The sequence below is a fragment of the Protopterus annectens genome, chromosome 1.part1, assembly GCF_019279795.1.
Source record: "Protopterus annectens isolate FY-2018-M chromosome 1.part1, PAN1.0, whole genome shotgun sequence".
Taxonomy (NCBI): domain Eukaryota; kingdom Metazoa; phylum Chordata; order Ceratodontiformes; family Protopteridae; genus Protopterus; species Protopterus annectens.
Genome location: NC_056726.1, coordinates 515,926,497 through 515,952,136, shown reverse-complemented (window position 1 = coordinate 515,952,136; position 25,640 = coordinate 515,926,497). Strand labels below are relative to the sequence as shown.

Here is a 25,640-nt window from a genome sequence, read left to right as displayed (position 1 = left end):
CAGCTATCTGCAAGGAAAATACTGCAAGCCCTGGGGTTCATGGTCTCCTGCATTCTCCTAATTCCATATGCAAGACTGCATATGAGGAAACTACAATGGTATCTAAAAAACCTATGGTGTCAGCATTCTCAGGACCTAGAATCGATTCCTGTCATACATTGTCTAAAGATAAGAGTTCCTTTGGTGGGTAGAGACCTGCCACCAAAACAAGGGACTGCCATTCACTCTACCCTCTGCCGCCCAAACCCTAACAGCAGACGCATCAGACTATTCATGGGGGGGGGGGAGTTCACTTGGCAGGGCAGTGCATTCAGGGCAAATGGAACAAGAGTCAAATGCACCTGCATGTCAGTCAAAAAGAAATGTTAGTTGTACAGAATGCTCTGATAGCCCTCAAGGACCACATTCTTCCAGGACAATTATTGGTAAAGATGGACAACACTACGGTTATGTGGTACATAAACAAGCAGGGGGGAACCCACACATACCCTCTCTGCAGACTAGCCATGGCTCTGTGGAACACAGCCTTGAGCTACCAACTGCAACTACAAACTCAATTCCTGCCAGGCAAGCTACTGGCAGATGACCTAAGCAGAAATCTCATGGACCCACATGAGTGGAAACTGGAACCAAAGATATTCAACATGTTGAGAAACAAGTGGGGGAGCCCAAAGATAGACCTGATGTTATGTGATCCTATCTCGCCTACATTCTGTACTGATGGGCTCGGAGCCGATCCCTCGGCTCCGACTCGGCACGCTTATGCTATAGAGCGAGGCCTCTTATTGGCTGAGCTATCTTTATCCCAGGATGCACCACCACTAATCCCCCAGATCTCGTTTGCCGCTTACAAAGCTTAGACGTGGTCTCAACTTGGCTGGGCTAAGTACTATTTATTTAGGCTTTTTCCTGTCAGAAATTTGCTTGCTTTAAATCCAAAAGCTGTTTTAAGAGCTATTGTTGTCATACGAGTGTGTATTGGTTAGTTTGGTAGAGGAATTTGTGTTTTTTCCTGTCAGGGAAGGTTTCCCGTTTTAGAGGGGCCTTCCCCTGTTGCTTCTACTATCTTGTTTTTTTGTTTGTGGGTCAAGTACCCGTTTAAGTTAGAGGGTCTTGACTCTCTCTATCTCTCTTTCTTCTGTAAAGAATTTCGTTCTACTGTACTTGTATTTAAAAAAAAAAAGGAAAGAGATATTTTATTTACTGTGACTAACCTTTCTTTTTGGCTGTTGATAACTGTGTTTTGGCTATTTTAGCCATGTCAAAAGAACACAAACCCTCCGGGTTTAAAAAATGCACGAGGTGTGGTTTTAAGATGTCCATAACGGATGACCACTCCTCGTGCGTCTATTGCTTAGGCGCCAAGCACCTACAAGAATCGTGTAGCGTGTGTCACGCCTTTTCATCAAGAGTCCTCCAGGAGAGGAAAAATAAATTAATCCTGAAAGGTTTAATTAAGCCATCCTTCGAGGAGGCTTTATCTTCCTCTCCTTCTCCTTCTAAAAAGAAGAAAGCGTCGGCTCCGACCAGTCAGTCGGAACCGACTGCTAAAAAATCTAAGCAGACTTCTCCATCGGCTCCACGGACTTCGGAGCCGAGGGCGGAACGGTCTGCCTCGATGCCTCCAACCTCGACCCCTCTGGTTTCGGAGCCGAGGACTGGGGCATCGAGAGGCGGGTCACCCTCATCGGCTCCACTGATATTGGAGCCGATAAGGGTCACCGGCTCAGACTCTTCCCCCTCGGAGCCGAAGTCCTTATTGGCACCGAGGGAGATTGCCTTGAGATCTCCCTCGGAGCCGATAGTGGTAGAGTCCATTCGGAGCCGGTCCCCGAGTCCTTCGGAGCCGATGGAGAAATCGGTTCGGGCCCGATCGGTATCCTCTAGATCATCCAAGATGTCTGATTCGGACATCGACAGGGTGCTCCTTAGACTCTTCCAGTCTCCGGTGTTCCAAAAGCTAGTTTCGGCTCCAGCCCATTCGGCTTCGGAGCCGATGGTCCACTTCCCTACTATGGTTCCTCCTCCAACAGCTTCGGCACCGTTGGAGCCGGTACTGGTGGAACCGGTGGAGGTTTCAGGGTCGGGCCCGACCCTTGCTCCAACTCCGGCTCTTGGGTCGAAGTTCAGTACACGGACTTCTTCCCTCGGCCCTGGGGAGGCTTGGGATTGATGCTTTCAGTCCCAAGTCTCCCTCTTGACGTCGGCGGGAGTGCCGTCCACTGTTGTGGCCACGGAGGTGGGACCCTCCCAGGATTCTGGTGGTCCCGCCTTCAGGGCTATGAGGAGTGCGTTAGCCAAATCTTCCTTGGCTACCTCCACGGTTTCCCCAGCTCCTTCCCTGCATACGGAGACTGGGTCTTTGGCAGTCCCCCTGTCCTTAGACAGCGGAGCCCCGGGCCTCAGGTTACCCCGCTGGGGTTTCTCCCCCTCCTGGAGGTCCTTCTGAAGCCTCTTCGGAAGAACCCCCCAGGAAGAAATCGTGCAAGAGGAAGCACGTTGACTCCCCTGATGAGTTTCTTACATCAGACACTGATCTCGATGATGCAGAGGGGTCCCCTAAGTCGTCCTCGGATGATGTCTCCTTTGCAGACATCCTGGAAGCCCTAAAACAACGAGGCGGCTGGCAGTCCAAACCTCCCTCTGCTGATGAGTCGGTGTTCCTGAAGGCCTTCGGGGCTCAGCCCTCCGCCTCCTGGGTGTCTCCGCCCTTCGATGAGCTCTTGGATTTGATCTGTCGAAGGGCTTGGGAACACCCAGACTCTGTGGAACCGGTGCCTGCTTGTCCGAATAAGTTCCTCTCGGCACCCCCTGAAAAAGAGTTTCTAACAAAAGGTGTGGCTGTAGATGCTTTGGTGGTGGCATCTGCTACCCAGCAAGATGTAGCAGAGGCTTCGACGTCCGTCCATCCTCCTAATAAGGAGTCTAGGAGCATGAATCGGTACGGAAAGCGCACCCTGAGTTCAGCGGCCTTTACATTGAGGTCCTTGAACTACCTTACGCACTTTACCAGATTTCAGAGGGATCTGATTAAAGAGCTATCCGATACCCTCTTGGGTAACCTGCCTGAGGAGCTGGCCCAGGCGGTTGGCTCTCAGCTGGCTACAATGTCGTCCATCTCGAACTCGTCCATGAGGCTCATTTCTTATGCGGCCGAAGGGGCGAGTAAGAGCGGGTACAGGCATTGCTCTACGGAGACAAGCCTGGCTCCGCCTGTGTCATTTCGCGGAGGCCTTTAAGTCTTCCTTTGCCGACGCCCCCTTTGACGGGTCCTCCCTGTTTGGACCCAAGGTAAAGGACACACTGACCCGCTGTGAACAGGAGGGTAAGACTCTGACTGCCGTAGGGGCACGATTTTCCACTCCCTTCGGCCTTATCCCAAGGCTAAAGAGGAGGGAAAATGTGGTTCCGTAGATCTCAGAAGCCTTACCCCTCTCAGCAGGAGGATTCCCCTTCCAGAGGCAGGGGAGGGGGAAATTCTTCCGGAAGGCGCCGTCCCAGAGGCGGCAGAGGCCCTCGCAACACTGGAGACCGCGAGTCCTTTCGTGGCTCTTCAGCCTTTCATAGTCCCTGAGGGATTGCCCGGCTGTGCAGCTCCGGAGCCAGTCGGGGGTCATTTCTCGAAGCACCTAAAAGCCTGGGAAGGTATCACTCAGGACCGATGGGTGCTTCGAATTATCGCCGGAGGTTACTCCATCCCATTCTCTCATCCCCCCCCCCCCTTCAGTCCAAGAAAATCCCGGACCCGCCACCCAGTCAGCGGGATACTGCAGCCTCAGAAGTTTCAAAGCTGCTGCAAAAAGGAGTCATCCAACCGGTCCCCGCCGACCAGATCGGATTAGGGACTTACTCAAGATTCTTTTTGGTGCCAAAAAAGACCGGGGACTTGAGGCCCATTTTGGACCTCAGCATCCTAAACCGTTCAGTCAGAAAGTCCAAGTTCCGAATGGTCACCCTACAAACCATTCTTCCATTGCTGGAGAAAGGTGTTTGGATGTGCTCCATAGATCTCAAGGACGCCTATTACCACATCATGGTACATCAAGCGTCCAGGAGACATCTGCGCTTCAGCCTAGGAGGCAGTCATTTTCAGTTCCGTGCGCTGCCCTTTGGTCTCACCACAGCCCCCAGGGTGTTCACCAAGTGTTTGGCAGTCGTGACTGCTCACCTGAGAAGTCTAGGATTCCAGGTGTTTCCGTATCTAGACGACTGGCTCCTAACTGCCACCTCCAGGCATCTACTACTGCAGAGCCTTCAAGCCACGATATCACTGGGCAGTTCCCTTGGAATCACCTTCAATTGGCCAAAGTCTGTGTTGCTGCCATCTCAACGAATAAGATTCATAGGGGTAGAGATGGACTCAAACCGAATGCGGGTCTATCTACCTACAGACAGGATACAAACCATACAGTCTCAAGTTCGAGCCTTACTTCCCAGGTCCAAAGCTCCAGCCAGGATGGTCCTGCAGCTATTGGGATCCATGTCTGCCACGGTTCTTCTAGTCCCCTTGGCAAGGTTGCACATGAGAATTCTCCAGTGGCTTCTTTCAGCTCAGTGGTCCTTTCAGGAACTCCCTCTTAGTCACCTCATATGGATCACGGAATCTTGCAAACGGGGCCTTCGCTGGTGGCTAGTGCCCTCCAATTTGGATCAGGGATGGCCCTTTGTTCTACCTCCTCCGGCGGCCACTTTGACCACGGACGCCTCCCAGATGGGGTGGGGGGGGCATTCCCTGGGCAGGTCAGTCCAAGGCAAATGGGACCCGGAAGAGACTCTACTTCATATCAACATCTTAGAAATGAGGGCAGTACTTCTGTCCCTTCAAGCCCTTCACGATTATCTCCCTCAGGGCGTAATTGCTGTTCACTCAGACAACATGTCAGTTGTCTGGTACCTGAACAAACAGGGAGGGACCAGATCCTATCCTCTTTGCAGAGAAGCCATGAGAGTTTGGGAATGGGCAGTCTCGACCAAACGCTTCCTAGTGGCTACTCACATACTGGGCAAGTCCAATGTGATAGCCGACAGATTGAGCAGAACCATTCTCTCTCCTCACGAATGGTCTTTGAATATGACAATTGCAAGTCAGATTTTCAGCAAATGGGGAGTTCCGTGTTGCGACCTCTTCGCGACTCCTCTGAATGCGAAGTGCAAAGAATTCTTCTCCCTAACCCCGGCTCCGGGGAAGAGCCCCATGGACGCACTAGTCCGTCCTTGGCCCACCGGCCTGCTTTATGCCTTCCCTCCAGTTCCTCTCCTTCCCAGGGTGATTCAAAAGGCATCTCTCTTGGGGAGCAGAATGATCTTAATTGCTCCTTACTGGCCTCGTCAAGTATGGTTTCCCTATCTTCGGAAATATGCTCTGGAAGGTCCATGGTTCCTGGATCAGATCCCAGACCTACTGGTTCATCATTCGGGACTATTCCACCAGTCCCTACGCACCTTAAAATTGACGGCTTGGCTCCTCCTCTTCTGACTATTGTCAGGAGTCATACATTGGATCCAGATGTTGTACACATATTATCTTCGGCCCATAAGTCTGCTACAAAGAAACTGTATTCTAGCAAATGGAAAAGATTTGCTATTTGGGCTCAACTCCAGGGCCTGGACCCCATTTCTATTCCCGTGGCAGAAGTACTAAAATTTTTAACTTCTCTTTTCAATCAAGGCTCTTCAGTTTCTACCATCAAGGTACAATTGGCAGCAATTTCCAATTTTCACGAATCCATAGACCCACCTTTAATGAGCAACAGATTGTGTAAGACCTTCTTGAAAGGTGCTGCTCTATTAAGACCTCCGATTTCTCATCCTGCACCTCCATTGGATCTCGATATAGTGTTACGCGCCTTGACTTCTTTTCCCTTTGAACCGGCAGCTACATGTGATCTAAAGTTTCTATCATGGAAGACAGCTTTTCTGGTGGCAATTACTTCTGCCAGAAGAGTTTCAGAGCTTCAAGCTTTGTCAGTAAAACCCCCGTACTTGGTTTTTCACAAAGACAGAGTATCCCTCAGGCCAAATCCTTCCTTTGTCCCTAAAGTTTGTTCTAGTTTCTGCTTACAACAATCGTTAGAGCTTCCAGTTTTTTTCCCAAAATACTCTAACAAAGCGGAATTCATATTCCACACACTAGATGTCCACAGGCAGTTACGTTTTTATTTAGACAGGACCAAACAAACAAGGAAAACAGATCAGTTGTTTGTATCCTTTGCAGACAATAAATTGGGCAAAGCTGTCACAAAGATCACTATTGCCAAATGGATCAGAGACTGTATTACTCAAGCTTATTTTATTCTAACAAAGAGCTTACCACCTCTGTCAAAGCTCATTCTACAAGGGCTATGGCTACTTCGATAGCATTTCATTCTAAGCTTGCCATTAGTGACATTTGTGCTGCGGCTACATGGTCTTCCCCGCACACTTTTATTTCCCACTACAAATTGGATGTGGCATCTAGAGGACGAGCTTCATTTGGTTCCACAGTGCTCAGGAGTGTTTTCCAATGAGCCACCCATGATTTAGGTGCTAGGGACGCTGTCCCATCAGTACAGAATATAGGCGAGATAGGATCACATAACATCTTTTAGTTATGTACTCACCATAACTTTAGATGTTTGGGATCCATCTCGCCTACATTCCTAATAACCCACCCTCCTTCCCCCTTCCTTGGAGATCAGAGGATATCAGAAGGTCCGAATCCTGTTGTTTCATCTTGAAACATCTAACAGTGTTATATAAACAAGTTGTGCATATGTGCATGAATGCGGACAAACAAGATCTGGGGGATTAGTGGTGGTGCATCCTGGGATAAAGATAGCTCAGCCAATAAGAGGCCTCGCTCTATAGCATAAGCGTGCCGAGTCGGAGCCGAGGGATCGGCTCCGAGCCCATCAGTACAGAATGTAGGCGAGATGGATCCCAAACATCTAAAGTTATGGTGAGTACATAACTAAAAGTTTGCCTCCCCTCAGAACTACCAATAGGACAAATTCTGCACAAGGACTCCCCACAGGCAAGCTTGGAAAGTGGATACCCTGTCCTTCACCTGGAAAAACCTATCAGTTTATGCCTTTCCCCCTCTGCCTCTCCTCTCCGAAGTGCTACTAAAGATAAAATGGGACAAACAAAGGGCAATACTGATTGTACCAGACTGGCCACGCCAACACTGGTACCCCCTCTTGCGCAGTGTGTCACTGCTGGAACCATGGCACCTGCCTCAGACCCTTGCCCTGCTGTCCCAGCAGGAGGGCCAGATTCTACACCCACAGCTTCAAACCCTGAACCTTGCAGCCTGGCTAATTATCTGATCTCCCCTTTACCATCCCTCAGTAAGCAAGTGATGAATGTCATTCTGGAGGCAAGGAGGCCTAGTACTTGAAAATCCTATGCTGAAAAATGGAAAAGATTCTGTTCCTGGATCCAAACTCAGGGGATGGGCACAACAGAGCTCAATTTACCACATATTCTTCAATACGTAACTGAGATGCTTCACAATGGCCTTTCCTTTTCTTCCAGCAAAATTCATGGCTCGGCCATTTCAGCACATTATAATACCGAGCCACTCCTCTTCTCTCATCCACTGCTGAAGGAATTCTTCAGAGGGGCCAAAAACTTAAGACCACTCAGGAGAGCCAGCAGTCCAGCCTGGGACCTTAACTTTGTATTGGAAAAGCTCACTCTACCTCCCTTTGAGCCAGCTGCAAATGTAGAGTTGAAATTTCTTTCTTTGAAAACAGTCTTTCTTCTTGCCATCACTTCAGCAAGAAGGGTGTCTGAATTATAGGCCCTCGTGGCAGTGGAGCCTTTCATCATCTTTCATGCGGACAGGGTGTCCCTCAGGACCAATCCTTCCTTTATGTCCAAGATGGTATCCAGTGTGGCCCTTAATCAGTCCATTCATTTGCCAACCTTCTTTTCTAATCCACAGAACAAAGGGGAACAAATACTGCACTCCTTGGACGTGCACAGACAACTTACATTTTACTTGTACAGGACTAAGCCTCTCGGGAAATCTGAGTAGCTGCTGGTTGCATTTGCTGCAGGGCAGAGGGGAAGGCTATTTCAAAGCAAACCATTTCTAAGTGGGTAGGCCATTGCATTAATTTCTGCTATAAGCACCATGGAAAACCTACCCCACAGGGGATAAGACCACATTCCACCAGGGCTGCATCAGCCTTTCTCAGAGGTTTCCCTACCAGAGACATCCTAGAAGCTGCTACCTGGAGTTCTGTAGATACTTTCACCAAGCATTACCACTTGCCAGTTTTTTCTAAATCCAGAGCTGGGTTTGCCACTGCAGTCTTGCAGGGCCTCATAGCTGGTCTTTATGCTATCTAATTGCCTCCTCCCATCCTTAGCTTTGGGAATCTACCCAAATGTGATGACTGGAACAGTGAAACATAAAGAACATAGTACAGTTGTGTACACTTACCATAAATGTAGATGTTTGAGTGTATTCACTGTTGCAGTCCTGGTTACCCTCCCTCCAGCCCCCTGACTTCTATTGACTATACCTCTAGTCTTGTTTACTATGCTTAAAGCTTTCTGGTGTATTTGCTTTTTGTTGGAGGTTTAACCTTGTATATAATTGCTTCCCATTATGGAGACACCTGACATCTGGAGCAAGAAAAACTGATGTAATGGTGTTGGCTGCATGCTTTATACCCCTGACTACCTGTCATCATGGAAGATGAGACACAACTGACGCAGGACCCAAGACTTTGATAATCAGGCTGACTGAGGGCTACCTGCAAGCAGATAACCCAAGTGTGATGACTGCGACAGTGAATGCACTCAAACATCTACATTTATGGTAAATGTACACAACTGTACTTTCTCTGCACTTCCCTTAGGCTTATCTACTGCGCCCAGGGTATTCACAAAATGCCTAGCTCCAGCCATTGCATATTGCAGGCAGAGAAGAATTCAAATTTACCCATACTCGGACGATTTCCTGATTCAGGCGGACAGTCAGGAATTGCTACTACAGCACCTGACATTTGTAAACAGACTTCTAACTTCACTGGGGTACACCATCAACGAAAATAAATCACATCTGGTACCCAGCCAACAGATAGTATTCCTGGGAGCAAGTTGAACACAACTTCCCAGATGGCATTCCTCACTCCAGAAAAACACATTTATTTGACAAACTACTTCAATCTACTGGCCACCAAAACCCAGCTATCTGCAAGAAAAATACTGCAAGCCCTAGGGTTCATGGCTTCTTGTATTCTACTAATTCCATATGCAAGACTGCGTATGAGGAAACTTCAGTGGTACTTAAAATGTCTCTGTTGTCAACATTCTCAGGACCTGGAAACAATGATTCCTATCATTCCTTGTGTAAGGACAGAGTTCCTTTGGTGGGCAGAGGCCTGCTACCACAACAAGGGACTCCTCTTCACACAACCCCCTGCTGCCCAAACCCTAACAACAGATGCATCAGACTATGCATGGTGGGCTCACATGGCAGGACAGTGCATTCAAGGCAAATGGAGCCCAAAGCAAATGCACCTGCATATCAATCAAAAAGAAATGTTAGCTGTACAGAATGCTCTGACAGCCTTCAAAGGCCTTATTCTTCCAGGACAACTATTGGTAACGACGGACAACACCACAGTTATGTGATACATAAACAAGCAGGGGGAACCCATTCCTACCCACTCTGCAGGTTAGCCATGGCTCTGTGTAACACAGTCTTGATCAACCAAGTACACCTGCAATCTCAATTCCTGCCAGGCAAACTAAATTCACTGGCAGATGACTTGAGCAGAAATCTAATGGACTCACATGAGTGGAAACTGGAGCCCAACATATTCAAGCTCCTGAGGCACAGGTGGGGGGATACCAGAGGTGGACCTCTTTGCTTCCCCTTAGAACTATCAATTGAGCAAGTATTGCTCCAGAACTTCCCACAGCCAAGCATGGAAAGTGGATGCCCTGTCCCTTACATGGGAAAACCTCTCAATCTGTGCCTTTCCCCCTCTGCCCCGCCTGTCGAAGGTTTTACTAAAGATCAAACAGGACAAGCCAAGGGCAATCCTGATTGCACCAGACTGGCGATGCCAGCACTGGTGTACCCTCTTTTGCGCAGTCTGACAGTAGTGCCACCATGGCACCTGCCTCAGACCCCTTCCCTGCTGTCCCAGCAGGAGGGCCAGATTTTGCATCCTCAGCTACAGACCCTGAACCTAGCAGCCTGGCTCATCCCCTGAACTCATCACCAGCAACCCTCAGCAAACAGGTGCTGGATGTCATCCTTGAGGCAAGGAGGCTTAGAACTAGAAAATCCTATTTGGAAAAGTGGAAAAGATACTGTTCTTGGAGCCAGTCTCAGGGATTGGACGCAACTGTGCCCAGCTTACCCCATATACTAGATTACTTAACAGAAATGCTCCACAAAGGCCTCGCCTTCTCTTCTATTAACAATTCATGCCTCTGCCATCTCAGCTTATTATAATGTTGAGCCACCCCTCTTCTCTCATCCTCTGGTCAAACAGTTCCTGAGAGGAGCCAAAAATTTAAGACCCCCCCCCCCAGGAGAGCTCCCACCCCAGCCTGGGACCTTAACTTTGTATTGGAAAAGTTCACGCTTCCTCCCTTTGAACCTGCTGCTACAGTAGAGTTAAAATTCCTCTCATGGAAAACACCTTTACTTCTAGCCATCACTTCAGCAAGAAGAGTGTCTGAATTGCAGGCCCTGATGGCCATGGAACCCTTCATCATCTTCCATGCGGACAGGGTTTCCCTCAGGACTAACCCTTCATTTATGCTCAAGGTGGTATCTAGTGTGGCTTTAAACCATTCCATTCATTTGCCAACTTTTTTCCCTAATCCTCATAATAAAGGGGAAAGGATCCTGCACTCTCTGGATGTACACAGGCAGCTTAGGTTCTATCTGGACAGGACTAGGCCTTTCAGGAAAACAGACCAGCTGCTAGTCAGCTTTGCTGCAGGGGCAGAGGGCAAGGCCATTTCAAAGCAAACCATTTCTAAATGGATAGCACACTGCATCCATTTCTGCTACAAATGGGAAACCTACCCCACAGGGGATCAGAACACATTCCACTAGGGCTACATCTACCTCTGCAGCCTTTCTCAGGGGAGTCCCTACCAGGGACATCCTGGAGGCTGCAACCTGGAGCTCTGTACACACCTACACCAAGCATTACCACTTACCTATCTTTTCTAAATCCAGACCTGGATTTGCCACAGCAGACTTACAGAACCTGCTTGCTAGCCCTAATGTTTCTTGACTGCCTCCACCCATCCTCTGCTGTGGGAATCAACCCAAATGTGATGACTGCAACAGTGAAACACGAAGAACATAGTACAGTTGTGTACACTTACCATAAATGTAGATGATCCAGTGTATTCACTGTTGTAGTCCTGGTTACCCTCCTTCCAGCCCCCCTGACTTCTCTTTACGTCTACCTATCCTTTTTATTTTGGCTTACCGTATATTATTGGTATTTGCTTTTTGCTGGGGGTGTTCCACACCATGTAATTGCTTCCTATTTAGGGGGCTCCTGACATCTGGGGCAAGAAAAACTGATGTAATGGCGTCAGCTGCATGTTTTATACCCTTGACGACCTGTCGAATAAGCGACAGCATCCGACGCAGAAATCCCAAGATTGGTATTCAGGCCAACTGAGGGCTACTTGCAGGCAGATAACCCAAATGTGATGAATGCAACAGTGAATACACTCGAACATCTACATTTATGGTAAGTCTACACAACTGTACTTTCTTACTGTAAATGAGTCTCAGTCATCCCTGTGGGTTAGCATATGGCTAAGGCACAAAGATTATGGAAGGTATACCTCCTATTGTTATAGATGAGATGTCAGGCTCTTTAGTTGCTGTTTTCTTTTTCAACTTGCTTGTAGACTATTTTGTCAGGAATGCTTCTATTTCTGTAACTGTGGGCGTCTGGACCATTTTTGGCATTTGTCATTATGTAGAAAAATGATGTCCTTCAAGGATGCATCTGCTGTCCTAACAAATGGGTTGTCCTGGCCTCAGGCAGCCCTTCGGTCGGCCGGATTCCAAAGTCTGGGTCTGGCCTCTGCTGGTGTCGCACTTCACCCGACGTCATAGCTGCAGTTCTTCGGGTATAAAGGCATCAGCCGACGCCATTTTCCTCAGTCTTTCTTGCCGCGTGGCGCCCGAAGCAGAAGCTGTTCGCAAGTGCCGGTCGGTCAGATCCAGAGATTGCTACTACGAAGACTTCTAAAAAGCTAAGTACCCCGTTGGGGACTCTTTCTTGCCTCAGCCGATGTCAGAAAAAGTGAATAACTGTTTAACTTGTGGGAAACAAATACCTCATAAAGACTTCCACTCTTACTGCCTACCTTGTTTAGGCCCAGACCACGACGTAGCAGCTTGTTTAGCCTGTGCTTCCTTCAACCGACGGACACTTAGACGTCGGTCGGAGTTTGCAGAGGAGTTTTTCGGCTCCGCTTTTGCTTATATTATGCCGTCGGAGATTCCGACTTCACATTTAGCTAAAAAGCGTAAGGAAAAGGACCGACACTCGCGGTCCGCGGTTTCGGCCGAAACCACGGTAAAGCCAACCGCGAGTGTCTCGGTTTCGGCTGAAACCGAGTCTGCGGTTCTTCCTTCGGCCGAAAGCATGCCTCCTACTACCGAGGCCTCTTCCAGCATGGCTGAATCTGCTATTGAAATTCCACCTGCTCTTACAGTTTCTCAGGATTTATCAGATACTATTCCCCTAGATGTATCTACTCCTGCACGTGGAGCTGCTAGGCCCCCTGCATCCATGTCAATTAAGGCCTTTGCCAGGGCTAAAGCAGCTAAATCTTCCAAGGCCGTGCCTACTAAAGCCCCCTCTCACAGGCCTAGCTCTAGCCTACTAAAGCCCCCTCTCACAGGCCTAGCTCTAGTACTCAAATGCTTAGTCTAGCAGAGGATCTCATTTCTTTGATCAGGGGATCCCAGCCTCACCCTGACAGGGCCTCTCAACCCCCTCCAGAGAAGAGACCTAGAGCAGAGCCCCCTGAGCCAGTTTCTACTGATTACTCCTCAGATGAATCAGAAAATACAAACCCTCCTGAGGGCCCTTATTCTCCATATGAGGACTCTGATGCAGAAGACTCCATTCCTTCTGCCTCTCCTCCTGAGGAATTTTCTTTTGGGGAAACCTTGCATGCTATGAGGGAACAATTTCAATGGCAGGGCCAGGATTTTTCAGACTCTAGGAAAAGGCTTAGGACTTTTTTGCATTTGCCACAGCATAGGCCGTTAGCCATACCTCCAGTACTTACAGTTGTGGATGATGCATTTAATGATGCTTGTACTGCTCCTGATTCACTCCCTCCGGCCCCTGCTAAGCCCGACAGATACTACAGGGTTCCGGACACACATAATCACTTGTATAAGGCTCCTTTTGCAGATCCGGAAACTATTTCACAGGGCCCCAAGGCTGTAGCAGCTACCTCTGCCAAAACCCACTCCCTCTGAAAGGGAATCTAGGGCCTTGGAGATGGGGTAAAAGTTTATACTTCTGCTACTCTTTCGGCTAGGGCCTTAAACTGTCAATTCCACATGTTTCAGTATCAGGAATTTATGTTAGATCAGTTATCTAAAAAACTGTCCTCGCCTGAACCTTTAGACCGAAAGTCTCTTCAGGAAATGGTACATAACATTCAGCAGGTCAGTAATCATTCCTTAAAATGCGGCTATGATGCACTGGAGGCCTCCTTTAGATCAGCTATGACTGGTACAGTGATCAGAAGGCATGCATGGTTAAAAGAGCATACCAGACCATGTAAAATCAAAGCTCCTAGATGCTCCCATGGATAAACACAATTTGTTTGGCTCTCCTGCACAGCAAGTGCTGAAGAAGGTGGAAGAGAAAGCAAAATCTGTCCAGATAGTCAAGGATTTCTTACAGGTCCAGCCTCCAAGGTTTAGTAGGAACTGGCCTTCCAAGAATTGGTCCTTTCCAGACACCAACAGAGCACAGAGAGGCAGGAATAGGCGCACAAGAGGCAGAGGTCAATCCAGAGGTGCCTACAGGGGACGTCAGTGGCAGCCTAGCAACCAGCGAAGTACTGCTGCAGATCCAACCACTACCACTTCCACAGGACAATCACAGTGACTTGGCTCTGAAGCCGCCTACCAGGGAACAACTAGAAGCACCCTTAGGCGGAAAGCTAGCCTTATTTTCAGTAAACTGGCATTGCATTACAGGAGACAAATGGATTTTACAGACAATAGACAAAGGTTACAGGTTTCACTTCCATACTCTACCAAGGAAGAGAGGAATGCCAAACCTACCTCCAAATCAAAAGGCAAACTCTCTAGAACAAATAGACAACTTAAAAAGGATGAGAGCTATAGAAAAGGTACCATCTATGGAACAAGGGCAAGGATTTTACTCCAGACTTTTCCTGGTGCCAAGAAAGGAAAATCAATGGAGACCTATTCTCGACCTGTCCGCTCTGAACACATACCTCATTGTCCCAAAATTCAAAATGCTGACTCTACAGCAGCTTCTTCCCATGCTGGGCAAGGAGTCTTGGCTGGTAACTCTAGATCTCAAGGAGGCATACCTGCACGTCCCCATACGACCAAATTGCAGAAGATACCTCAGATTTCTTGCAGGATCAGAGCATTATCAATTCTCAGCATTGCCTTTTGGCTTATCTACTGTGCCCAGAGTATTCACGAAATGCCTGGCATCAGTAATTGCTCATTGCAGGCTTCAGGGAATTCAAATTTACCCTTACCTGGACGACTGCCTGTTACAAGCGGACAACAAAAACAAATTAACAAAAGATTTGAAAAGGGTCATTCATCTACTGCAAGCCTTGGGATACACAGTCAATATAATAAAGTCAAGGCTGTTACCATCCCAAAGGATAACTTTCTTGGGTGCAGAACTGGACACATCAAATCAAATGGCATCCCTCACAGCAGAAAAACAGAAGCACCTTCCACTCTACTTCATGGCATTAACAACGCAGAACCAGCTTACAGCAAGGAAAGTCCTGCAAGCCCTGGGTTACATGGCATCCTGCATAATATTGATCCCTCATGCCAGACTGCATATGAGGAAGTTGCAATGGTACCTAAGGAATTTATGGTCTCAGCACAAGCACAGCCTAGAAACCCAAATTCCAATAATTCCATGCCTGAAGCAAGAATTCCGATGGTGGGCTCAGGCCTGTCAGTTGAACAAAGGACTGCCCTTCCACAGCCCTCAACCAAGCAAGACTATCACCACAGACGCCTCAGACCTCGGTTGGGGGGCACACATGCTGGACAAGTGCATACAAGGCTTATGGACTCAAGACCAGCTAAACCTACACATAAACCAAAAAGAGATGCTGGCAGTAAAGCTGGCAATTCAGGCATTCAGACCGTTTCTTCAACAGGGTCAATTGCTGATAAGGACGGACAACACCACAGTGATGTGGTATATCAACAAACAGGGAGGCACACATTCATATCCTCTATGCCGGATGGCAATGGATCTCTGGAATGTGGCCCTAAGCCTCAACATACAGCTCAAGGCAATATCTGTGCCAGGAAAAGAAAATATACTAGCAGACATCTTAAGCAGAACTACCACGGATGCCCACGAATGGATGCTGCATCCAGACATCTTCAAATCCATCACAAGGAAATGGGGACTACCAGAAATAGACTTATTCGCATCCCCACACAATCACCAATTGAAAAAATTCTGCACAAGGACATACCACCCACTTGATTGGAAGGTGGACTCCCTATCTTTCAGTTGGGAAAACCTGACAGCATATGCATTCCCACCTCTTCCTTTGATGCACAAGGTGCTATTGAAGATCAAAGAAGACCACCCAAGGATCATCCTGATAGCTCCAGACTGGCCGAGGCAGCATTGGTACCCACTACTGAGGAGCATGTCTCGGGAACTCGCATGGCCTCTACCCCTGGTTCCTTTACTGCTGACACAGAACAACTTCAAAACCCTGCATCCGAACCTGAAAACACTGCAGCTAGCTGCTTGGAACATTGCATAAGACAAAATAACCCAGATTTATCTCAAAGGGTTAAAGACATTCTCTTGGAAGCTCGCAGACCCTCAACAAGAAAAACTTACTCAGCGAAATGGAAAAGATTTCTCATTTGGAGTGCAGCAAAAGGGCAAAATGTAGCACTGGTAAACATAGCTACCATCCTGGAATACTTAGCAGAGCTTTTCCACAATGGCCTGTCTTACTCTTCCATTAAGATTCATGCGTCAGCTATTTCAGCAGAATACAACATGGATCCTCCAGTCTTCTCTCATCCTCTACTCAGGCAGCTTCTGAGAGGAATTAAAAATGTAAAGCCACCAAGGAAGCCACCATTGCCTACATGGGACTTGAACTTTGTGCTAGAAAAGTTGACACTTCCCCCTTTTGAACCAGCAGCAACAGCAGAATTACAGTACTTATCATGGAAAACTGCTTTCCTGCTTGCAGTCACTTCAGCAAGAAGGGTTTCTGAATTACAGGCATTAATGGCAGTGCAACCCTTCCTTATCTTCCATCAGGATAGAGTGTCCATGAGAACTAATCCTACCTTTATGCCAAAGGTGGTCTCCAGGGTATCTTTAAACCAAGCAATCCACCTACCTACATTCTTCCCCAACCCACAGAACAGGGGAGAAAGACTGCTGCATACCTTGGATGTGCATAGGCAATTGCGCTACTACCTGGACAGAACCAAGAACAATAGAAAAACTGACCAGCTTCTGGTAGCATATGCCACAGGAATGGAAGGAAAAGCAATTTCAAAACAGACAATCTCAGAATGGATAGGAAATTGCATTAGATTTTGTTATTCTTATCATGGAAAGGCAACTCCAGAAAATATCAGACCTCACTCCACAAGGGCTACAGCCACTACTACAGCTTTTTTACGAGGAGTGGCTACAAAAGACATTTTAGAGGCTGCTACTTGGAGCTCCGTGCATACATTTGCCAAGCATTATAATCTACCCTTATACTCCAGATCCCGAGCATGCTTTGCCACTGCTGTTTTTCAGGGGATCTTAACTACACCATAATCTTGTTAGTGCCTCCTCCCCCAGTTTGGCTATGGTATTCTACCCATTTGTTAGGACTGCAGATGCATCCTTGAAGGACATAGTACAGTTTTGTACCTACCATAAATGTAGATGTCCGAGAGGTATGCATCTGCAGTCAGGATTACCCACCCTCCTTCCCCTCTGTGGTACTCCTAGGGTATTTGCCCATCTTGTAGCTAGCTGGGGGAATTTATTATGGTGTATTTGTTTGTATATATGTATATACATGTTTATTTCTATTTGCTATCTGTTGTTTGGAAACATTTGCATTTATCCAAATTTAGCCTTCCTAGAGGGCATCTGGCAACTGGCATCTGGGGCAAGAAACACTGAGGAAAATGGCGTCGGCTGATGCCTTTATACCCGAAGAACTGCAGCTATGACGTCGGGTGAAGTGCGACACCAGCCGAGGCCAGACCCAGACTTTGGAATCCGGCCGACCGAAGGGCTGCCTGAGGCCAGGACAACCCATTTGTTAGGACTGCAGATGCATACCTCTCGGACATCTACATTTATGGTAGGTACAAAACTGTACTTTTCTTTTCCTGCTGTAATGTTGTTTGTTTTTGCTATGATGGTCCAAGTTGTGTTAGAAAAGGGTCGTAGACCAGTTCACCTTATCTGGTCACCAAATGTTATAAATACATCAATTGTTAAGTCAGCTTGTTAGAGTTACAGGAGATAGCCCTTAGTGGACTCTACTCTTAGGCTGAAATCGTCTGAGCTCATTTCAGACCTCTCAGATGTGGGAAAGCATGCAGTCAAATGTGATACAGTGCTGTTGCATGCATCTTCTAGGGATGCAGCAACAGAATCTCTTTTTAAAAGCTATGTCTGCATTAGGATTTAGCCACTGCCTGAGGATGCGAACAGACAGTAGGGCTAGTAGCCTCTATCTGGAATGGCAGTTTACCTTTCAATGCAATGCTGATTTGATGGATGCTGCTGCTTTGCAGACTTGGTGGCTTGACTTCTCTCATGATTCCTACTTCTTCTTCCTGTGGTTTCATATTGCCTAACATATGAGACTTGCCAGAAGAAGGTACAATTATTTGAACATACGGTAAAGTGTAAGTCTGTGAATGAGGCTGCAGCCAGCAGCCACGATTCCCCATCCCTCTTTTTCCGATTTTGTAGTTGAATGGGTGACCTTGGTAACTGCGTAGGTTGGAATGCCCTCCTCTAATTTCTTAATTCACCAGGAGAGTAAATGGAGACAGAGGACAGAATTGTCATTTTTGTTGCTTAATCATGTGGACTCTGATGCTTTTGTGTTGAATTTCTAGGATGTTAATGGGTAAAGAATTTTGTTTCTTAGTTTGTTCCTGTACATGATGCCTTGTTCCAGAAACCTCTCTTATAGATCTTTTGCAGAATCTCTTCATTTTATTGGGAGATTTTAATGAAGCTTAAAATGATATCCCCCCCTCCACTATAACAAACACAGTAGTGGCTACCTTTTTCTTTGGTGACTACCATGTATTCTCTAGGTTGGCATATTTATGTAACGGTGTAAAGTGCTTGTAGTACTTTGTGTAAAGGGAACATCTAGTCTTACATTTTTATGTAGCTTCTGGCTTTTTTGGGATACCTTTAACAGGATAAAATCTGTTGCTCATTTAGCACATCTGGCCAAGAATAGCCAGTTAAATGAGTGCCAAGCAGATGTTTGATAACAAGAGTGATCAGCACTGACATGTAGGCACAGTACTACAAGAAGCAATATATTCATGCTAAAGTTGATAATCAGCTGCAAGTAAGTGCCCATACACCAAATTACAACTATCTCAGAGGTAGTGCATATTAACTTATTTATTTTATTTTAATAAGGTGGGAAGGTTGGTCAGACTGACCCTTTTCAGTCATGACTTGGGCCCATGGAGCAACATGTAACAACTGACATTTATTTACAGTAACTGCATCATCAGTATTTGTTTGCGGTTTATATTAGCAGTCGTACAATACTGTAAATAACAGGTTTTAGAGCAGCCAAGTAAACAAATGCATTACTATACTGTGAGACAGTTAGAACAGTATTTGCATTATGTGCAGTTAGAAAATGATGGTTTCATTGTAATGAACAGGGAGAGAGCAGTTGTTTTAGAGTTAATCTGTTATCTTTGAAGCAACTTTCCCTTTGCTGCACAGATCACGATATGCTGTTTGTTTTTTTACCCTTGACGTCAGTTGAAAGGAGTTTCCATATAGCTGAGGATATAGTTAACGATTTTTTGATAGTTGTTATCCCTGAAAGAGGGAGTCTTATTACTAGGATTGTCCAACTTTGGGTAGATTGCCCAATAAGTAGCAGTGTTGGGGGTGGGGGGTTGCAAGGTGAATGTTTGAGTCTCAGTGTATTTACATGAGTAGACACAGTTTGATGATTGCACTTTTCAGTGTTAATTAGTGTTGCATCAAATTTTTGGTATACAGCCCGGTTAATTAAAACATGTATGTAAAAGTTGTAAGAACTCCACTTGATCTTAATTGTTCTCTTTGTTCTTATAATCTCAATAGCTAAAGAATAAAGCCATCAAATGGCACAGTTGGAGTACAGTATAGATAAAGTTTACTGTTAGATAAGATAATTCATCAGGTAGCAAACTGTAAATATCAGGAAGAACTACTTAAAATGCATCCTGTATTTTTGGAGAAGTGCGGAATTCCAAGAATAGCAGCCAAACAGTGATATAGTTGGAGTTGCTGGAGAACTTCATAAAGGATACCTGTTGGAGAATATAGTAAGCAGTGATATTAGTCAGTGCAGGTGACTTTAGTTCACCTTTTAACAGTATACCTTGTCTTAAAAGGAAAAAAAGAGAGAGAGATGCAACCCGAAAATGACTTCTCAGGAAGTATCTAAAAGATGATCATCGTTGTAATGCAGCATCTAGTGTAACAAATCTTCAATCAGAAGGAACACTGCAGGGAGAATACTTTAATATGATTTGCTAATAAATGAATTTTGACAGTGTAGAAGAGAGACAAACAAGGATAATGAAATCGCTCAAAGAAATGAGAGGCTTATACAGTAGTGTAGGATCAAGAAATTGGAATGTGTGACAGTAGAAGAAAAATGCTGGCAAGGAAAAGGATTCTTTGCCAAACTAGTTCAGTGAATTGCTTAAAATGGAGCACTTTGCCACCTGAATAGGGTGGATGATGAAAAGACATTAGAATATATACTGTGTTCTGAGCAGCAGTTCTGGTAAAAATAAGAAAAAGTTTACATTGCTTCCCAGAATTAATGAGGGGTGTATGCACTAGGCTGCCGTCATCGGGCAGCATAGTGCTAGTATAAACTTTTTCGCTGCAGGAGTAGGTGATTGAATTTTTAAGTTACATATGCTGATACTCCTGCTGATCAGGTAGACACCGGTGTGATCCTAACCATAGTTCTGTTCTGCTAACAGCTTTGATGTTTTTGTTATGATCAACTTTGAAATTAGTAACTGAAAGATCCACATTCTGCAGTTCCCTAACTTGAGTATACTTCTGGAACAATAGACAGACATTTTAATTATTGCAGTCATCCAGGAGAGCTGCTAATTGGAAATTACTAGATTCAAAGTCATTTTACTAAGACAGTTGATACACTTACAGTCTCAGAACTGGCTACCTAACTGAAGGACACATAATTTATCTTTATGCAGGATCAAGAATTATTTGACTGATGAATGCCCCTTTTGGCTTTTATGCACAATTTTATGACATAAGGAATCTTTTTCATTTGCATGTACACAAAATATTTGAATGTGCTGCTGGAATGAAAAAAGTTATGAGCTGAAAGCTGAGCAAGTTGCATTGTAAGGCACATCATTCTTTTGGAAATTTCTGAAGTATTTCCATTCATGTTTACAGGTACCCGGAAGAAGAGGAGACCAGATCTTACCTGCTTGACAGGGGTAACGTAAAAGATAAAGAGATTTTAAAAGACAGGGGGTCAGAGAGAAATAGGCTAGACAGGGAAAGGGCAGATCAAACAAGTTTAGACTGTTACAGCAAAAAGGAAACTGATATAATGCCATTTCTTGGAGATTCTGCTGATGAAATGGATGACTATAGGCAGTTCAAGATCTCCAGTCAAGGAGAGCAGAGTAAAACCTACCCTACTGAAGCTCACTGGAATGTTGACTGTGACAATGAAGGAACCAAGTACAAAACTAAAGTTGCATTGAAAGGTGAAAGAGAATATGAAGGGTTTGGGGAAGACAGAGTCTTCAAATTTAAGGATTCTATGGTAGACAGAGGCAATCTGACCAAAGATAAGTTTAAGGAAGATGATAGGTACTGGGATAAGACAGCAATGAAGAAAGAAACACCATCCCCAGAGCAGGTAAAATCTGAAAAGCACAAAGAGGTCTACAATCCTTCAGCAACTAAAACTGTGGATGTAAAAGAAAAAGACCGAATGACTGTCAAAGAGGAGAGCCCAGCCAAGGCAAAAGGGTTAACTAGTGAGTCTTACCACTCTGAAGTTAAACTCAAAATGGCAGCATTGCCATTTGATGAGCCATTAAGGTAAATAAGCTTCATTGTTAATTTTTTTTTTCATGTATCCCGTGTGTTATTGCTTTAAGTATAAATATGTATCTCTCCCCTCCCCCCTTTCTTTTTCTAGAACAAGTTCGTCACTGGCTAGTGATAGGCAAATTGCCAGTGCACTTGTACATTCTGTCAAGAAGGAGCAAAACTTCCGATCCATCTTTGAGCACATCAAGGTTCCACAAGCAAATAAAAGCTCGTCAGAGACATTTATTCAGCACATCGTTTCATTGGTTCATCGTGTGAATGGTATGTTTTGTTTCAAGTTTATTATTTACAACCAGTTTTCCTGTGTATGTCAGCTGTAGCTGTGGCTGTTGCTGTAGCCATTTCTTAAGCCCATTTTTTAGCTGATCCCAACAGTGACCATTTACCCCCCCCCCCCCGACACATTCATTCCCTGAAGGGAGCAAGAGCTTTATGGCCCATCCATTCTCCCTGGGATGAGAATCAGGACGCAGGAGTGGTGATGCTCAGTGGAGGTGTTTTGAAAATTTTATTTTATTGAGCCCCTGATATCTCTTGCCATATCTTTGACTTCAGTACATGCTTATATCAGAGAAAGCATGTGATGTTATGTAGTCCAATCTCGCCTTCATTCTTACCCTTGGGTTCAGAGCCGATCCTCTGCTCCGACTCGGCCATACTCTAGCTCCAAGTCTTCAATTGGCTCGTTGCTGAGAGGTATCCCATCATGCAACAGGCCCATTCCCCCGATCTTGTTTGCCGCTCATTTTGCTCAAATGTGGTCTCGCTTTTGGCCATGGCGAAGTATACTTTTTTTCTAAATTTTTGGCTGTTTGTTGCTCAAAAAAAGCAATTTTCATAGCTACTGTGTGTGTGTCTCTCTTGCTGGTTGTGTGGCCTTTTCGTTGGCCATTTTTTGGTATCTCGTTGCTCCCCTTTCTTCCCATGGGCTAGGCCCGTTCCAGTTAGAGGACCTAGTCCTCCCCATTGTTTCCGTGTGGTCTTTTGTTTTGTGCCTGCTGTGTACTTGTTAGCTTATTTAGTGTTTTGTCATGTCTGGTAGTGGTGTTATCCTGCCTTTGTTTCTCCGGGCTAGGCCCGTTTAATTTAGAGGACCTAGTCCTCCCTGTAGTTTTTATTCCCGTAAGTTGCTAGGCCTTTTTTAGATAGAGGCTCTAGTTTCCCGTGCAGGGTTTAGTTATGTCTATTGTGTGCACGTGTTGTTTTGTACCTGTACCTGTGTATGTACTCCTTTATTCAGTATGTCTAAGGATTCTAAGGAACACAGGCCTTCGGGCTTTAAAAAGTGTGTTGAATGCAACAACAAAATGTCTTTGACTGATGGGCACTCCGTGTCCGTGTACTGCTTGGGGGCTGTTCACCTCCAAGAGTCCTGCTTGTTTTGTCATTCCGTCAGTCTCCGCGTGCTACAGGAGAGGAAGAACAAGCTCATTCTGAAAGGACCGCTTAAACACTCCTTCGAGGAAGACTTGGTTAAGTCTTCCAGTGCCATACCCTCTCCAGCTAAAAAGGACAAAAAGACTGCTAAGAAGTACTTTTTGGCTCTGTTTCTTCGGAACCGCAAGAGAAAATTACTAGAACAACTTCTCCTTCGGCTCCATTGGCTTCTGTGCCGACAGAAGGTAGTGTATTGAGTGTGTCTGTATCGGCTCCCAGCCTTTCGGAGCCGGTCACGGATTTTTTGGTTCGGAGCCGGTCTCCAGTTGTTCGACTGGGTTCTCCTTCACATAAGTCTCCCTCTGTAGGGAGGTCCAGATCTCCAACTATATCCTCCATGTCCTCAAGGACCCTTTCCAATGAGGACATTGATAAGAGTGGTGAAGAAATTGCTTCATTCAACGGTTCTGGCCAGATTGATTTTGGCTCCGACCCATTCGACTCCGGAGCCCGTGGCCCCTTCATCATTTGTTGTTCCTTCTCTGAGCCTTTCTCGGCCTTCGAAGCCGGAGTTGTCGGTTCCGTCAGGTCAGTTCCAGTAGCTTCACCTGGCTTCTTGGTTCCGATTTTCCCTCTGACCCCGTCTGCTCCGTCCACGGGGTCGAGTGTCCACAGTTCCCCAGTTGGACCCGAGGGGGTGGGCATGGATCGATCTTCATTGGTTCCAAGCCTTCCTCTCGGTGCTTCGGCTCGGGTGAGCTTGGACCCGACATCTGCCTCGGACCTCATCTCCTCAGCGCCGAGGACTACTACTGTATCCTCTAAGGTCAGTCGGCCTTCAGAGCTGGGGGGGGATCAGCCTTCGAGGTTATGAGTGTGCTGGCCATGTAATCAGCTGCATCCTATGGCACTGATACTCTGCCCCCTCTCTCACCGGTGTCAGTTTCGGATCAACCTCTATCCCTGGACAGCAGAGACCCAAAGCCTCAGGATGCCTCCATGAGTGGTCCCCAACTTTCTGACGTCTCCCCAGAGTTTTTGCCTGAGGAGCCCGTCAGAAAGAGATTGTGTAAGAGGAAACACGTCCACTCCCTGGATGAGTCTCTCACGTCGGACATCGACCTCGAGGAGTCAGAGGGGTCCCTCAAGTCGTCTTCTTAAGATATCTCTTTTTCAGATATCCTTGAGATCTTGAAGCAGAGAGGAGATTGGCCCTCCAGATCCCCTTCTGATGAGGAGTCTGTGTTCCTGAAGTCTTTTGGGTCTCAGCCTTCTGCCTCTTGGGTCTCCCTTTTGATGAGCTACTAGATCTAGTCTGTCGAAAGGTGGTGTGGGAAACTCCTGACACTGTGGAGACCCAGTAAGTTTTTGTCTGCTCCCACAAACAAGTAATATCTGACAAAAGGCATTCCAGTAGATGCCATGATGGTGGTAGCAGCCACCAAGAAGGAACTTGCTGAAACTTCGTCTACCGTCCATCCGCCTAACAAAGAGTCCCGGGCCATGGACTGGTATGGGAAGCGTGTGTTTACCTCAGCGGCCTTTATTCTGCGGTTGCTGAACTACTTGACACATTTTACAAGGCTCCAGAGAGATCTTCTAAAAGAGGTAGGAGATTCTTTACAGGGTAACGTTTCTGATGTTGTGGCACAGAAGGTCAAGGCACAGATATCTACCCTAAATTCCCTTACCAACTCCTCCATGAGGCTGATCTCATACACAGATGACGGCGTGAGCAGGGCAGCGGGTTTCGGAGTCTCTCTTAGGAGACACTCCTGGATGCACCTATGTAATTTCGCGGAGGCCTTCAAGTCTACGTTCACCAACGCCCCATTTGACGGTTCATCGTTATTCGGAACAAAGGTGAAGGACACTCTCACTAGGTGCGAGCAGGAAGGAAAAACCCTGTCTGCCGTGGGAGTCCATTTTTCCATGCCTTCTAGACCTTACCCCAAGGGCCAGAAGGGTGAGAAAATGTGGTTCAGGAAGTCGCAGAGGTTTTTTTCAGGATGCAGAAAGTGATTCCCACTCCAGAGGCAGGGGAGGGGGTGGAAATTCAGGTAGATGCCGCCCTAGAGGTAGAGGAGGCCCACATAACCAGGGGGACCATGATTCCTTTCGCATTTCTCCCTACCAGCGCTCCTGAAGGGAGGCCCGACTGTGCGTCTCTGGAGCCGGTCGGGTGGCACATTTCTTTATTCCCAGAAGCCTGGCAAAACGTTACCCAAGACGAGTGGGTATTAAAGATAATTTCCAGAGGTTATCATATTCCCTTCTCTTCTCCTCCCCTTCCAACCAAGAGAATTCCAGACGTCTTGGATCTCAGCCGATTGAGCCTACATGTACAAAAGTCCAAGTTCCGCATGGTCACCTTATAGTCAATACTCCCTCTGTTAGGGAAAGATGTGTGGATGTGCTCCATCGACCTCAAAGATGCTTACTACCATATCAAGATGGACAGGGCATCGAGAAGTCATCTATGCTTCCGGCTGGGAGCCAGTCATTTTCAGTTTCGCTCTCTGCCCTTTGGTCTCACCACAGCCCCCAGGGTGTTCACCAAATGCATGGCAGTGGTAACAGCTCACTTGAGACGTTAGGGATTCCAAGTGTTTCCATACCTGGACAACTGGCTCCTTTCTGCCACCA

At 46.5% G+C, this 25,640-nt stretch overlaps 1 protein-coding gene across 6 annotated transcripts in view; it reads left to right on the top strand.

Moving 5' to 3' along the window:
- Window positions 1-25,640, top strand: part of BCLAF1 (BCL2 associated transcription factor 1) — a 1,196,126-nt gene that overhangs the window by 365,645 nt on the left and 804,841 nt on the right. For all 6 annotated transcript variants that reach the window (XM_044076391.1, XM_044076404.1, XM_044076411.1 and 3 more), the window contains exons 6-7: window positions 20,946-21,605; window positions 21,706-21,878. In XM_044076391.1, coding sequence (XP_043932326.1) covers window positions 20,946-21,605; window positions 21,706-21,878 — 833 coding nt within the window. The remainder of the gene's footprint in view (window positions 1-20,945; window positions 21,606-21,705; window positions 21,879-25,640) is intronic.